Below are 13,259 nucleotides of genomic sequence, written 5' to 3'. Positions count from 1 at the left end.
AGGTGATCCTCACCCAATGCAATAGAAGGAAATCCACACCAATGACTTGCCCAACGCAAACCACACCTATTTACAAGATGAATTGCAATCAACAAATTGCTAACAACACAGTCAATTCTAATTGCAAACCAGTGAACATACACATATTCCTAACATACTAGATAATTCACAACCAACTAATAAGTCATGAACTCACCTAGGTTGGAGACAACTCAAATCTCCAAATCAAGCTCCATTTGCTCCTCCAATGCTTGATCAATCCAGTGTCTACTAGTTTCCAACCTAGAAACATACATGAACGCATCCAACATCAACCAACATTACTTGCAACACAAGTAATCTCAACATATAGGCATGCATTTTTCGAAAATAAGGAAGATTATCCAAATGATTTTCTAAATACATTTCCATCGTTTATTTTACTTCTTTAACATTTTCTCCTAAGGACCTAAGCCTCAATCAAGCTCTACATAGTCCCATTTAACCAACATTTTCTTAAAACCCTAGATTTTCAATCAAAAAGAAAATCCATAAAAGGAAAGGGTTTCTTACCACCAATCAAATCACAATGGCTCAAGGAATGTTCTCCAAGCCTCCAATGGAGCAAAACAACACTCCAAGCCTTCCTACCAAGATTGGGGCGCCACTTTGAGAGAGGAAAATCTCTCCACACAATGGTTTTCCGTGGGACTTCTTAGGTGAGTTGGGTTCTCCTTGTGTTTCTACACACTTTTGTAGTTGGAACCAAGTTGATTCATCCATTCTAGCTCACTTAGGGTTTTGCAAGCTCTCTACTCACTCAAAAATGACTTCCTGTGACCTCCCTTCTCTTTTCCTCGAAGTTTGTCTCAATTTCCATCTAATTTTAACAAAACACGCATCTGCTCGTTGGACAGCTCGCTTAAGCGAGCTTTCCTCATGGTCGCTCAAGCGAGCCTACTCAACGCTTGCTGAATAGCTCGCTCAAGCGAACACATTAGCGAAGAGCAGCTGGTAGTGGTTTTTATATCTTTTGTCATTTCCTCACTTAAACACACTTAACCATTTCAAAAGTGGGCTTTTCATATAAACCACATTCCACATTGATTGAACTAAATATTTCACTTATTTTATTTACAATGTGCTTGATTAATATTTAATCTTATTTTATTAAGCCTCTCCCTTAATTAATCTCCATTATACATGATTAATAAATTAATCCAATGCAATTAGACATCTCACATATTAGGGTATTATACTTTCAAAGGAGAAACTACTTTAACTGGTTTATCACAGCACATAGGTCAGAATTGTCACTTGTAAATCATGCTATGCTTTTGTCCTTGCTTAGCTATTAAAATTTAAATATGCTAAAGAATCTCACGTTGTACTTCTTTCAATTTGTATCATTTTTAGCTTCTTTTTTCGTTGCAAGGAGAAAAATGTCTATTTATACAAAAAAAAAAAATTATCATAAAAAACTTTTTTATAATAAATAAAACTTTTTTAAAAGCTCTCAAGGAGTTTTTTTTAAAATGTATTTCAGCTTTTTAAAGTTATTATATTTATTTCCCAATTTCAATCTTATTTTAATCTTGTATTTACAAATTTTATCATTTATTCTAATAATAAATCATTTTGTCTTCTTCCTTTCAAAATCCTGAAACAGCTTTACATAATTATCAAACATCTTTTAACTTTATTTTTTAAAATTTAATTTAAAAATACTTTTAACTTTAAAAAAAAAAATGTTCCAAACAGGCTTCTCTGGAAGCGCAAGTGCAGTTGTTGGCCATTCAAAATAGAATTAAAATTATTTTTCTCCATAAATTGTGTCTGTCTTATTTTGTATTTTTGTGTACCAAAGTTAGGGTTATGATGGTGGGTAACTATCATTGTTAAAAAAAAGTTCTTCTAAAATGCTATAAAATGAATAAACAATTACATATTCATTTTAAAATTAAAAATGGATACACCATTATTCGCACTTTAAAAAAGCCTTATCCATCATCCTTAGCAAGTTTTATGATGACTTAATAACAAAGAATCCTTACTCTTAAACTGTAGTCAAGCAATTTTCATTGATGGAAAATTGACGAATGAAGATACAATAATTCATCTGATAAATAATTTGGGTACCATGCCATGTTCTGGATAGCTGCTATCTCAACTATTTGATATTCTTAACGAATCTAATACTTTTTAAATTGGTACATCAGTCTAAATATTTCTTAAAAAAATATAGAAAATATATCCATGAAATTTTTTAAAATGAAGATACAACAATTCAGTTTAGAAATAATTACTCTCCGTTCCTATTTGTTTTACTTTTAATGTTTTTTCCTACTCTATTTCATTTTCTATTAATCGGAGAACTCTTTAGTTTGTATTAATACAGTTTTTGATATTTAATTTTTCTCTCATAGAAGTATGTTAAGAGTATGAAAACTCACTTATAAATTAAACTTGCTATCCACCTTAGCTTTAATTGAATCTAAATTGGTATGTTAAATTTTCTGCATGCAAGCGACGTTTACCTATGTATTACTTACAAAATGTTATACACTTACAGAACTTGTGCAAGCAAAGTTTCCATAAATACTATATACAAAAGTTTCACACGTCTTCAACTCCAATTTCTGAGCTTATTTTGTGAAACAATCAATCTGCTCATGGGACGAGTTAGGCCCCATTTTTTATTTTTAAGGAAAAAACACTTTTTTTTAATTAAAACACGGAAAATGATATTGTAACAATCAATTAGTGTTATTATCAATGTTACTACCAATCAATTTCACCGTTAAATCGATTACGTTGATCCAACGGTTATATTTATTTCCATCTTTGTATGGTTTTATCCATATTTAATATTTTATATTTATTTTCACCTTTGTATTGTTATGATTTGTCATATTTAATGCTTTCACATTAGATATGGAGAATCATAACCATACAAAGGTGAAAATAAATATAACCGTTGGATCAACATAATCGATTTAACGGCGAAATTGATTAGTAGTAATATTTGTAGTAACACTAATTGATTGTTACAATATCCTATCCCTTAAAATATAATGTTCAAAAAAAAAAGTTAAGATAATTAAATGTTTTCTTAAAATATGCAGAAACACCAAAACACTGTTCTCAAAAGTTACAAAGAGTAACTTACAAAAATTATACCATAAAAGTGTTTTCTCGAAGCTTTATGCAACATTGATGGAGCATATGCTATTTATATGTTATAACTTCACTAACGAAACACGTATCTGGCAGAACCTTAACAAAATAAAAAGGAATTCTTGTCCCTGACGTAATTTAAAAGACTGTCTCATTGTTTAGATGAACTACCACTGTCCATTTCAGACATATTTATATGCTGCTTTCTAGGTGAGGAAGGTAACCTCAACAAAGTACCTTATGTGAGACCACTCAACCCACCTCCCAACAGTATTTTCCCACTTGAAAAAAAGTAAAATAAGGAAGCTCTGCATAGAGCAGTAACATTACATTATTGCCACCCATTCTTCACTTGAACTCAATAAAAGGGTATAATCACCATAAAGATGAGATAGTAAGAGCACTCACTCTGTATACTTCATGGAAGATTATCAAAAACTTAGGGTCCACCCTGCGGAAGTGGAAGCACCGCCGCGACGAACAGCTCCATTGGTAGCTCCAGGTTCCTCAAGATCAGAAATGGGTAGTTCGGCACGGCGGCAGTACCATCCGCCATTGCGACATGCTATGCCAGCAATACACTCAACACCACCTAAAAGAGGCTGCTTTTGCAATTGCATATGCTGGATACTAAGCTTGCTTGTCCTCCTGGTCATTATATTGGCAGCAACTGCAGTAATTCTTTACCTAGTCTTCAAGCCAAAACTTCCAAGTTATTCAATTGACAGCCTGATGGTAAGTGATCTAAGGCTTAATTTTGACATGACCTTGTATGCGAAGTTTGATGTGAAGATCACAGCAAACAACCCAAACAAGAAGATTGGTATTTACTATGAGGAAGGAGGAAGGTTGCGTGTGCGGTACACAAACACTGAGCTTTGTGAAGGGTCACTGCCCCAGTTCTACCAAGGTCATCAAAACAAAACAGTGCTCAATGTATCCTTGACTGGCCAAGTGCAGTCTGGAAGCACCTTAATGAAGGCACTGCAGGAACAACAACAGACAGGACGCATTCCATTGGATCTGAAGATTCATGCACCAGTAGCTATCAAACTTGGGATGTTGAAGCTGAGGAAGGTTAGAATCTTGGGCGAGTGCCTTTTGGTGGTAGATAGCTTATCATCTAATAATCAGATAAGCATCAAGGCTAGCAACTGTAAATTCAAGCTGAAACCTTAATTGGATGATGGATCCTATAGATGCAGAATCTCATATCACTTTTTTGAGGGATTGGAAGATTTATTCTTTAATAAATAATAAACTTCTATAGTTGCAGTGCCTTACAATATTTTTCATCATTATTTGTCTCTAATCTAACAAAGCATTAGCCCCTAGGCAAATTTCTACTTACTCTGAACACTTGGGTTAAGATTAAGCTTTTATTATCTGAATCAGTTAATCCTTATGTATTGGTTAGAATAAGCTTTAACATGCAGACTTTATCCATGTCCTACAAACAACCCAGTATAGAGTTGATTGCCAAAGTCTCATTTTTTTATTTTTTTAAATACTAAAGCCAGTACATTAAACACTGAGAAGTACAATTTCACCAGAAATCCGTTTCAAAAGAGCCATTAGATAATGGTTTCTCAATGTAAAATGCAGGGAAGGAGTTGAGAAAAGGATATTTTTAAAAGTTTCTTTTCTGGTTTTTCATTTTTATGAAGTATCAAAAATGGAGGGGAGGAATTGAAATAGACCGGGCTGCTTCCTGAATCAAATATGAGATTCCATTTGCCAAGTTACTCTGACAGTGCAAAAGCTCTAAGGTAGAAAAGACATGATGATTGCAGAACAAATGCAAAAGTTCTAGCCCGTATGATTGACTCTTGAACACATACATTCTCATTCCAATAAATGTTTTAAGGTGAAATATCAAAGTTGCCAGATCATGAAAAGTTCATAATTAGCAAAGCCAATCCAAGGTTATTTTCGTTAAGCAAAATTAAAATTGCTATGGAAGAAGATAAAACTTTAAATAATCTTTTATCTCTTGATCTCAAGTAATAAGACAAAATATTGTGAGGCCCTGGGTTAAGTGTCTCATTGATGACACCAACTATTTATGTGTACATAGGAAAAAATATATCCATTGACAAATTAATTATTTAATATAGCCATCTTGCATTGGGACTATAATAATTTAAAATAAATAATATTCAAAAATAAAGAAATGCTTAAAAATCATCTGTACAATGATCCTGGTACATAATCAGAAACATGAAGTTATTATACAGGGAATAATGATCATCTTCCACAAATTGATATTACACCTTCATTCAACTAAGCAGACTCAAAACTCGCTATGCTTAGATTTGCTTATCTCTTTATGCAATAGGCTTTTAATCAAAAATGGATTTTATTACCTTATTTTGTTGTGGGTGAACGAATGCTGCACGACTTGTCATGAGTGTATGTAACTCAGTAACTAATCACCAGTTAAGGCCCTTGATCTATGTTCAATGGTACAAAGGGACATCCCTGTCTGTGAAACTGCTCTGACAAATGCCATATTTGCAGTTAAAGTTGGAGCATGCCAATGGTCACCAGTGCCAAAGACAACCTTGTTTTTCAATGCCAGCTTCCTAGTTGTTGGGAGGCCCATCATGCGTTCTGAAGGAGTATCAGGAACAACCCTGTGGTAATCGTCCTGCTTGTTAGTGCAAAATATTGCAAATATCATTTTAGGCAGTGGCAAAAGAAAGGGAAAAAAAAATGGATGTCAACTGTGAACAATATAACTACAAGATTAGATGAAAAAAAATCATTAAATGCAACTACGTAAGTTTAGCAAAACATCCTCCAATTGATTTCCTAAAAGTGATTGTTTAACAAAGTTAACAAACTAATACTGCCATAACAATTTGCCTTTGCTGTTTTTTTTTTTTTTTTTTTTTTTGCAGATTTTTTAAACCTAAGTGGTTCAAACAGAGATAGAATAGCTCATTAAACTCACCTGAGGCAATTTATTAACCTGTCAGCTCTCAGTTTCTCGTTGGGCCCTCCACACATCAATACCAAGTCCTTAAATTCAGTAAGAACACTGTCACAAATTATGCCATTCTTCCCACATAGGATTCTACCAAATTCCATGTGGATTGGGTTTTGAAGTTCAGACATTATCTAGCACAAAAATTGAGGAAAGGTTTAGCCAATTCACTCAATGCTGATAAAAACCAGAGTAATTCATAAAAAACCCATAATGCAAACAACATATGAAAATAATACGAAAGAAGAAGAAACATTCCAAATTCCCAATGCCAAACTAAGAATCAAACTGCTACTATCATCATTTCAAAACGAGATCATTAGGTCCTCCCGATTTTGAATGTTTTGATGTTTGAGTTAAATGATTCTGTAAATCATAACAAAATAATGGTTGTTCCATGAATATTTCACCACCAAATAGGACTAAGCATGCAAAAGGTCAAAAACACAAAGTAGGTGGCAAAATTGTCAATAAGATAACTCACTTGACCAACCACAAAGTCAAAGTTTCCCTTAAACCGCTGCCTCAGTTCACCCTCCGGAGTGGCCAAAAGTTTCTTTGTTCCACCATTACTAATTCCTGATACAAGAGCTATCAAAGCTGTTGTATCAAAATTTACCAGATCACTCTCACCTAAAAGATTCGCAGGCTCAGTGGATTCAGAATTTTTATTCTCCAACGAGCTTAGTTTCATTCCCATAACAATGGAAAAGAATGTATCACCCAAGTTTGTTTCGACACGATCTTCTGAAGGCTGCAGTCGAGTTTCAACTTTATCTACTGAAAGCACAAGTTTAGAAGAGTCCCCACTTTTCTCCACACTTGAACCTTGAACATTGAATCCTGAATTAGGAACCACATCCTTGCTATCAGCAGGGTTGATTTCAAGGACACATGCATCTCTATACGACCTTGCAATAATATTTACCCAGTCACCATCTGTTTCTTCCAACATGTCAGAACTGAAAACTGAAAACTCCAACTGGATTTCAGATGCCCCAAACTCATCCTGAAGTTTCTTGTAAACATGGTTTGCAAGTCCATTGGCAAAGAAAAGAATAACTGAGGAAGGTCTCAAGGTTAAGTTAGATTTGGCAGCAGCAAGGACTTGTTGAATCCGTAGTTGTAAACCCTTACTTCTATGGCTTCTATTCCAAGAAATGTACTTTGGGTTTCTATCAGAAACTATAATCCAAACTGGCTTTTTGTTGAGGGTACACACTACATCAACATGGATGTCTTTAAGAGAAGAACTACGTGTCTCCTCATTTCTAACTGAAGTTGAGAGTGGGATTGACTTGCAAACTCGAGAAACTCCACTTATGAAAGGCTGCTGGAGAATATGTACAACTGTTTCAAGGTGCCCAATGTTGACACTGTCATCATATAGAAATACTCATCATAAATTACGAAGTAATTAAGAAAGTATCAATAGTTAAGTCTGACCACAGGACTTCAATTAAGAATGAAAACATGATCCAAACACAGTAAGACACACATCTTTGCTCTTTTCTATTTAAAAAAAAATTAAAATAAAACAAAATAAATGTCACTACTTCATAAAGTCACAATAACTCTACGCATAAGATAAAATTTCCTGAGAAATACTCAAATTACACTTTTTCTGTTTTTTAAATATTACACTTCACTCTTTTAAGAGACTAACACATGCTATATTTTAATCTATGTAATATAAATGAGCATTTATGTAAATTCATCCATGTGTTGATACTTGATATAGACTCAGATTAACGTGGATATACACTAATACACCAATCAAAACACACACACACACATACACCAGACTAAGATTTAACATTCTTACACCAATCAATTCAAAAGTTGAATTATAACTATTATTATCTTGACTATTTGTGTCAAATCTTGTAAAATTAAACAACAATAGCAACATAATAAATGCTTTTTTCTTATATTTCAAAAGTATATATAACGTTAATGTTGATATATGTATGAACAAAACGTTAAATAAATTTAGATTAATGTGATATTTTATAAATACTATCCATGTGAAAGAAACTTTCAATATAACCGTGGATTTCCAGATAAAATTATCAAGTAAAAAAATTACTCTATATTTAAAAGTAATTTTAAGTACACTAGTGTGAGTTTACACTTTACAAGAACATAATTCAAAATCAATTCAAGATGAATGAAACATGAATAACCTGAGGGGTGAAGAAGAAGAGGAAGAGGAAGAGGGTCGAGAGAGGAAAGCAAGCTCTGCACGTGCCAATTTGAGGAGGGTTCGTCTGCAGGAATCAGTGATGTTGGTGGAAGATGGCAACTGCTGAATTGCATCAACCACGCACCTGCACCTATGCTTCGCCACTTCCATTCTTCTATTCTGCTTCAAAAGGAATCAACTTTATTCTTTAATTGCAGACCCATCTTCTCCAATTTTCGATTTCTCGCTCCTCTTCTCCGATTATTCCAATACCGAACAGGACCCCTTTCTAAAACCCTACTACCAGTCTGGTTTCCATTTTTTTACCTCTCTGTTGCCACTTTAATTTATTGTTCCTGCACTGCATACCATGATGCTATGAAAGTTTACTTCAACAATTTTTTATGGGATAATTCAACAAGGTTAATATCTTGGGTTTTTTTACTTCTTTTTACTTCAATATTGATATATTTTTTATTTTATTTTTAGGACTACCTATCTTTATTGTAGTTTTTTAATTTTTTATTTTTGGGGAAATCGTTGTAAGAAAGGCCCTTTTTTATGTACAAGAAAAAGAGAGAGGCAATTTTAATCTTGCGTTCAAATCAAATTGAAAACATGCAAAAAAAAATTAATTTAATACTTTTTAATTAAATAATTACGTATTTATTATAGTTTTGGGAATAATTACATATTTATTGCACGATGTGATGCCCAAAAAAGGGGTCACCTGTGCAGCCCTATAAATACCTTCACTTTTACCATTTCACTTCTCACTCTTACCATTTCACCTCTCTTTAACCACATATTGTGCTCCCGACCGAACGCAGTTATTTTCGTAGCGAAGCTTTGCCAACTTAGATAAGTTCGTAATACCTGTTATTTATACGTTTAAATTACACTGCTACCTTGCGAACATGTTAGGATTTATTGTATATTAGAGAATTAGAACATAAGGATAGTCACTTAGAAATTTTGTACCATGCTATGAATGTTGTAATTATTTAATAATTTTTTTGTTATGTAGTTATTAATATTAATATTTAATTATGCATTGGGGTTTAGCGTATTAATTAGCGATTTAGAAAATAGTAATAGTGACTTCGTAAATTTTGTATATGTTATTATTAGTACATGTTTACGAAATTATTAGTGACTTAGGGTTAAGTATTATGTCAGTATGCTTTAATTTGTGTCCGACATTTTATTATTATTATTTGACCAATAAATTATTGTACTGGGTATTAATATGATTGCATTAATTACGATTGTAGTAAAAACGTAGGGTTTATGCTTAATATTTTTGATAATAAATTAGGGCATTGCTTAATTAATTTGTACATAAAATGTGTTGTTACATGTGATTAATTTCAATGTTGTTTTATATTATATAGTTTAGGGTTATGGCTGATTCATCATCATCTTCAGGTTCTGCATCGGATCCAGAGCCTACCGATCCTAGCATGTACATCACACCTGGGCCTTATAGATGGGACGTCCTTTGTAAGGGGACACAGAGTGGCCATATTTCACAGAAAGTGTGGAATACGAAACATGTGAGGAGACTGAAGACCAGGCGTAGGAGACCACAGGGGGGCCACCTACCGGCGCTATTCCAGAGGTGGTCACAGACTACCTCACACAGGCTGGATTTATACATGTTGCCCGTATGCGACATATCCAGGTATGCAATTTTCGGCGTTTTGTATGTATGTGATTATTCAATACCATTCGTTAACACGTGATAATTGTATAATTTATTGCAGATTGATGCCCCATTAATTAGTGCTCTGGTCGAGAGTGGAGACCAGAGACACATACTTTCCACATGACCCAAGGTGAGATGACTATCACCTTGCAAGATGTGGCCGGCATATTGGGATTGCCTACTGACGGCATTGTCGTTACCGGGTCTACATCCGAGGATTGGCCCGCTGTTTGTGCTACTGTTTTTGGCGCGAAGCCACTGGCCAGTGAGTTTCATCATTCAGGTGACCTCCACATCTCATTCTTGGATCGGTTATATACCTGGTGGACTGATCACGGACACCCACAGTCAGGGATTCACGCCATCCCACGTGCAGGGCAGTACTTCAGGCCATGTTTATGGACATTATCCAGGACAGTCTTCGAATATTGGAGGGACCGCACCGGCAGATGATTTCATGCGGGCGACGATGGATGATTTCCAGACTCCACCACCACCGGCACATCAGGGCGACCCGACATGGGACAGACGTATCCAGCCAGATAGGGATGCACGTCATAGGCCATGGCCACCGTGGTCGTAGTTTTATTTCCATATAGGGGTTTTTATGTATTAGTTATGACGTTATTGTAGATACAAGGTATGTTTTGATGATAATAAAGTGGCAACAACAAAAAAGCAAGATCATTTGATCAAGAGCAAAAAACATCAACCATATGTGGATATTGAAGATGTATGATGTAGCCACACAAGAAGAGTGATATCATATCAAAGTAGCAAGATCATTGGATCAAGAGCAACAAGAAATAGTTAGAAGAGCAATAACAAGATCAAAGACAACTGACCATGGACAACATCTAAGAGAAGCTCAATATCATAACTATGGTGAAAAATGATCAAAACCAACAAAGTGTCAAGCATTGTCAAATTCAACAAGTCAAAGCATCAAGTTCAAGAAAAGATCCAAGACACAAGACATGAAGCTAAGTCTAAAATCATATTTAGAATATATCTTTTGGACTTAGAATATATGTGAAGGTATATGATAGATTGCATTGCATGAGCTCAAAGTGTTTCTCAAAGTAAATGTATTTTTCAAATTGCATAATCATAACCTTTATATACTTGATAAATATGTTTTGAAAAGATCCTTGACATATTTATAACTTCAAAACATATTTATCAAGTCAAGATCTTTCACAAAAAGTAGTTGGAAGCAAGCTAGAACACATTTGAACTTAAAATTTGTTTCTTAATTTTGCTGCTGCCTTCCATACAATTTTTCATATCTAATATGATGGATTTGGATCTTGTGTTCTTCATAAAATTTGTAGATCTATCTTTTATCTTTCCAAATAGACCAAGATCACATCAATCCGACAAGTATAACTCAAATTAAAGCAAAAATACGAAACAGTGTTCTTGCTGTCAAGTTGGGAATCGATTACCACTGCAATAGATCCCAACGGCTATAAAACGGCTAGTTTTTCAAAAGTGATCCCAATGTCTATAAACAACTATAAAACGGCTAGTTTTTCAAATGAGATCCCAACGGCTATAACCGGCTAGTTTCCCAACGGCTAGTTTTCAATGAAAACACTATATATGCATTCCCAATGACTCAAAAACATTGGACATCATTTCTACACATATTAAGCATACTTTGAGAGCTTCTACACTATCACTTGCATATTCTTTCATATCTTTAAAGATCAAACGTATTTGAGCTTATATCTTGAAAATCCATATACCCATAGTGCTTCAAGTTGTATATCCACACTTTAAGAGTGTATATTCATTTCTAAATATTTTCTTCCTTGTATTCTTGAGTTGAAAGGGTTGTGAGACCCATTGTTTGAGAGGTGGCCAAATACCTAAGTAAATTTGAAGTGAATTGCAAGGTTACCAAGTACCCGTAAACTTGGAGATTGAAAGGTATCCAAGAACCCGAAGTCTTAGAAGATTGTAAAGGTTTGTCAAGCATCCGAGAAGCTTGACCATTAGTGAAAGAGTTGATCGAGCGGCTTCAGTCTGGACATAGGTCACAAGTGGTGGTGACCAAACCAGGATATATTGTGTTTGCAATTCTCTAAACTCCAAACTCTTTATTTCTAGCACTTTAATTGCTTCCTTGATATCTTGTATATGCTAGTATAAGTTCTATAATTGTGATATATTATATATTATGGATTGTCTGAATGTATTGATTAGCTTTTCACATATTAAAGTTTACTTGAAATGATTATTTTGAAACTAGAAAGGGGCTTTTGCGAAAATCTTGTAATACTCAATTCACCCCCCTCTTGAGTATGGAAGCCACATTCCTAACAAGTGGTATCAAAGCCTAGTGCTCAGTTAGAGGTTTAACCGCCTAGAGTTAAAGATCCTTGTTTGGGCGTTCAATATAAATTTTTTTAAAATGCAAGGCTTTGAATGTGATAAACCACCATTCTTTGATGGTGAGGATTTTGAATATTGGGTGAAAAGAATGGAAGTTTTTATTCAGTCAATTCATCTTTACATGTGGCATGTGTAGATAAAGGCTTTTCTTTGAAAATAGAAGAATCCATGAATGATTTCAATAAAAGATGTTTTATCTTCAATCTTGAGGCTATGCAAATGCTTAGAAAAAGTGTATATGATGATGCATATGCTAAGATTAAACATTGCATGAATGCTAAAGATATATGGGATACTCTTATTGCTATCTATCTTGTCAATAATGATTTTGTGCATAAAGATGCATATAGAGAGCAAGAAGAGAAAAATCCATTGGAAGAAGAAAAAGATGATGAATGCACTCAAGAAGGGATTAAAAGTGATCAAAGAAGCTCAAAGCCTCTTTGTGACAATGATGACATTCAAGTTGAGGTAAATAATACAAATCTTGATTATAGTCCTATACATGATGATTTACAATATACATATGGTGAGTTGAATGATGACTTGTTGAATTCACAAACGAAAATTTTGGCTTACTTGCAAAATATCTCTCTCATTGAAAATGAAATTGAATCTTTGAAAAATGTATATCAGTCTCAAGAAGAGAGATTATATTTGGTTTGTGAATCCTCAACCACTTTAAAAAATTGCATTGATGTTGAAACTCATGTTGAAGGGTCACCTTCCAAACTTTCCATAGTTAATATTCCTACTTGCTCATATTCCATGTTTGAAAATGAAAATAATAGTGATACTTTTATCCAAGGAAAACCTATAAA

The 13,259-nt window shown here is 34.1% G+C and overlaps 2 protein-coding genes across 4 annotated transcripts; one reads left to right on the top strand and one right to left on the bottom strand.

The window, feature by feature from the left end:
- The first annotated feature begins 3,286 nt into the window (after nt 1-3,286).
- On the top strand, nt 3,287-5,184 carry LOC133289100 (NDR1/HIN1-like protein 6). The gene has a single exon (XM_061486971.1). It carries the CDS (start codon nt 3,577-3,579, stop codon nt 4,333-4,335), a length of 759 nt encoding a protein of 252 aa, XP_061342955.1. The 5' UTR covers nt 3,287-3,576; the 3' UTR covers nt 4,336-5,184.
- A 160-nt stretch (nt 5,185-5,344) lies between these two features.
- On the bottom strand, nt 5,345-8,661 carry LOC133289099 (uncharacterized). Of its 3 annotated transcripts, none has more exons than XM_061486969.1 (4): nt 8,332-8,661; nt 6,630-7,495; nt 6,113-6,279; nt 5,345-5,792 (listed from the first exon to the last, which is right to left on the bottom strand). In XM_061486969.1, the coding sequence occupies exons 1-4, from the start codon at nt 8,462-8,464 to the stop codon at nt 5,585-5,587; spliced, it is 1,374 nt and encodes a 457-aa protein (XP_061342953.1). In that variant the 5' UTR covers nt 8,465-8,661; the 3' UTR covers nt 5,345-5,584. The 3 variants fall into 3 exon arrangements, with proteins under 3 accessions (XP_061342953.1, XP_061342952.1, XP_061342954.1); XM_061486968.1 differs by having other exon boundaries at nt 5,347-5,792; nt 6,630-7,521; XM_061486970.1 differs by having other exon boundaries at nt 5,612-5,806; nt 6,630-7,521.
- Between the last annotated feature and the right edge of the window lie 4,598 nt (nt 8,662-13,259).

Source organism: Gastrolobium bilobum, unplaced genomic scaffold, assembly GCF_033153095.1.
Source record: "Gastrolobium bilobum isolate Gb01-03AN ecotype WA unplaced genomic scaffold, APGP_CSIRO_Gbil_v1 utg4504, whole genome shotgun sequence".
Taxonomy (NCBI): domain Eukaryota; kingdom Viridiplantae; phylum Streptophyta; class Magnoliopsida; order Fabales; family Fabaceae; genus Gastrolobium; species Gastrolobium bilobum.
Note: the sequence above shows the minus strand (reverse complement) of the source record. Positions and strands in the feature narration are given on the sequence as shown.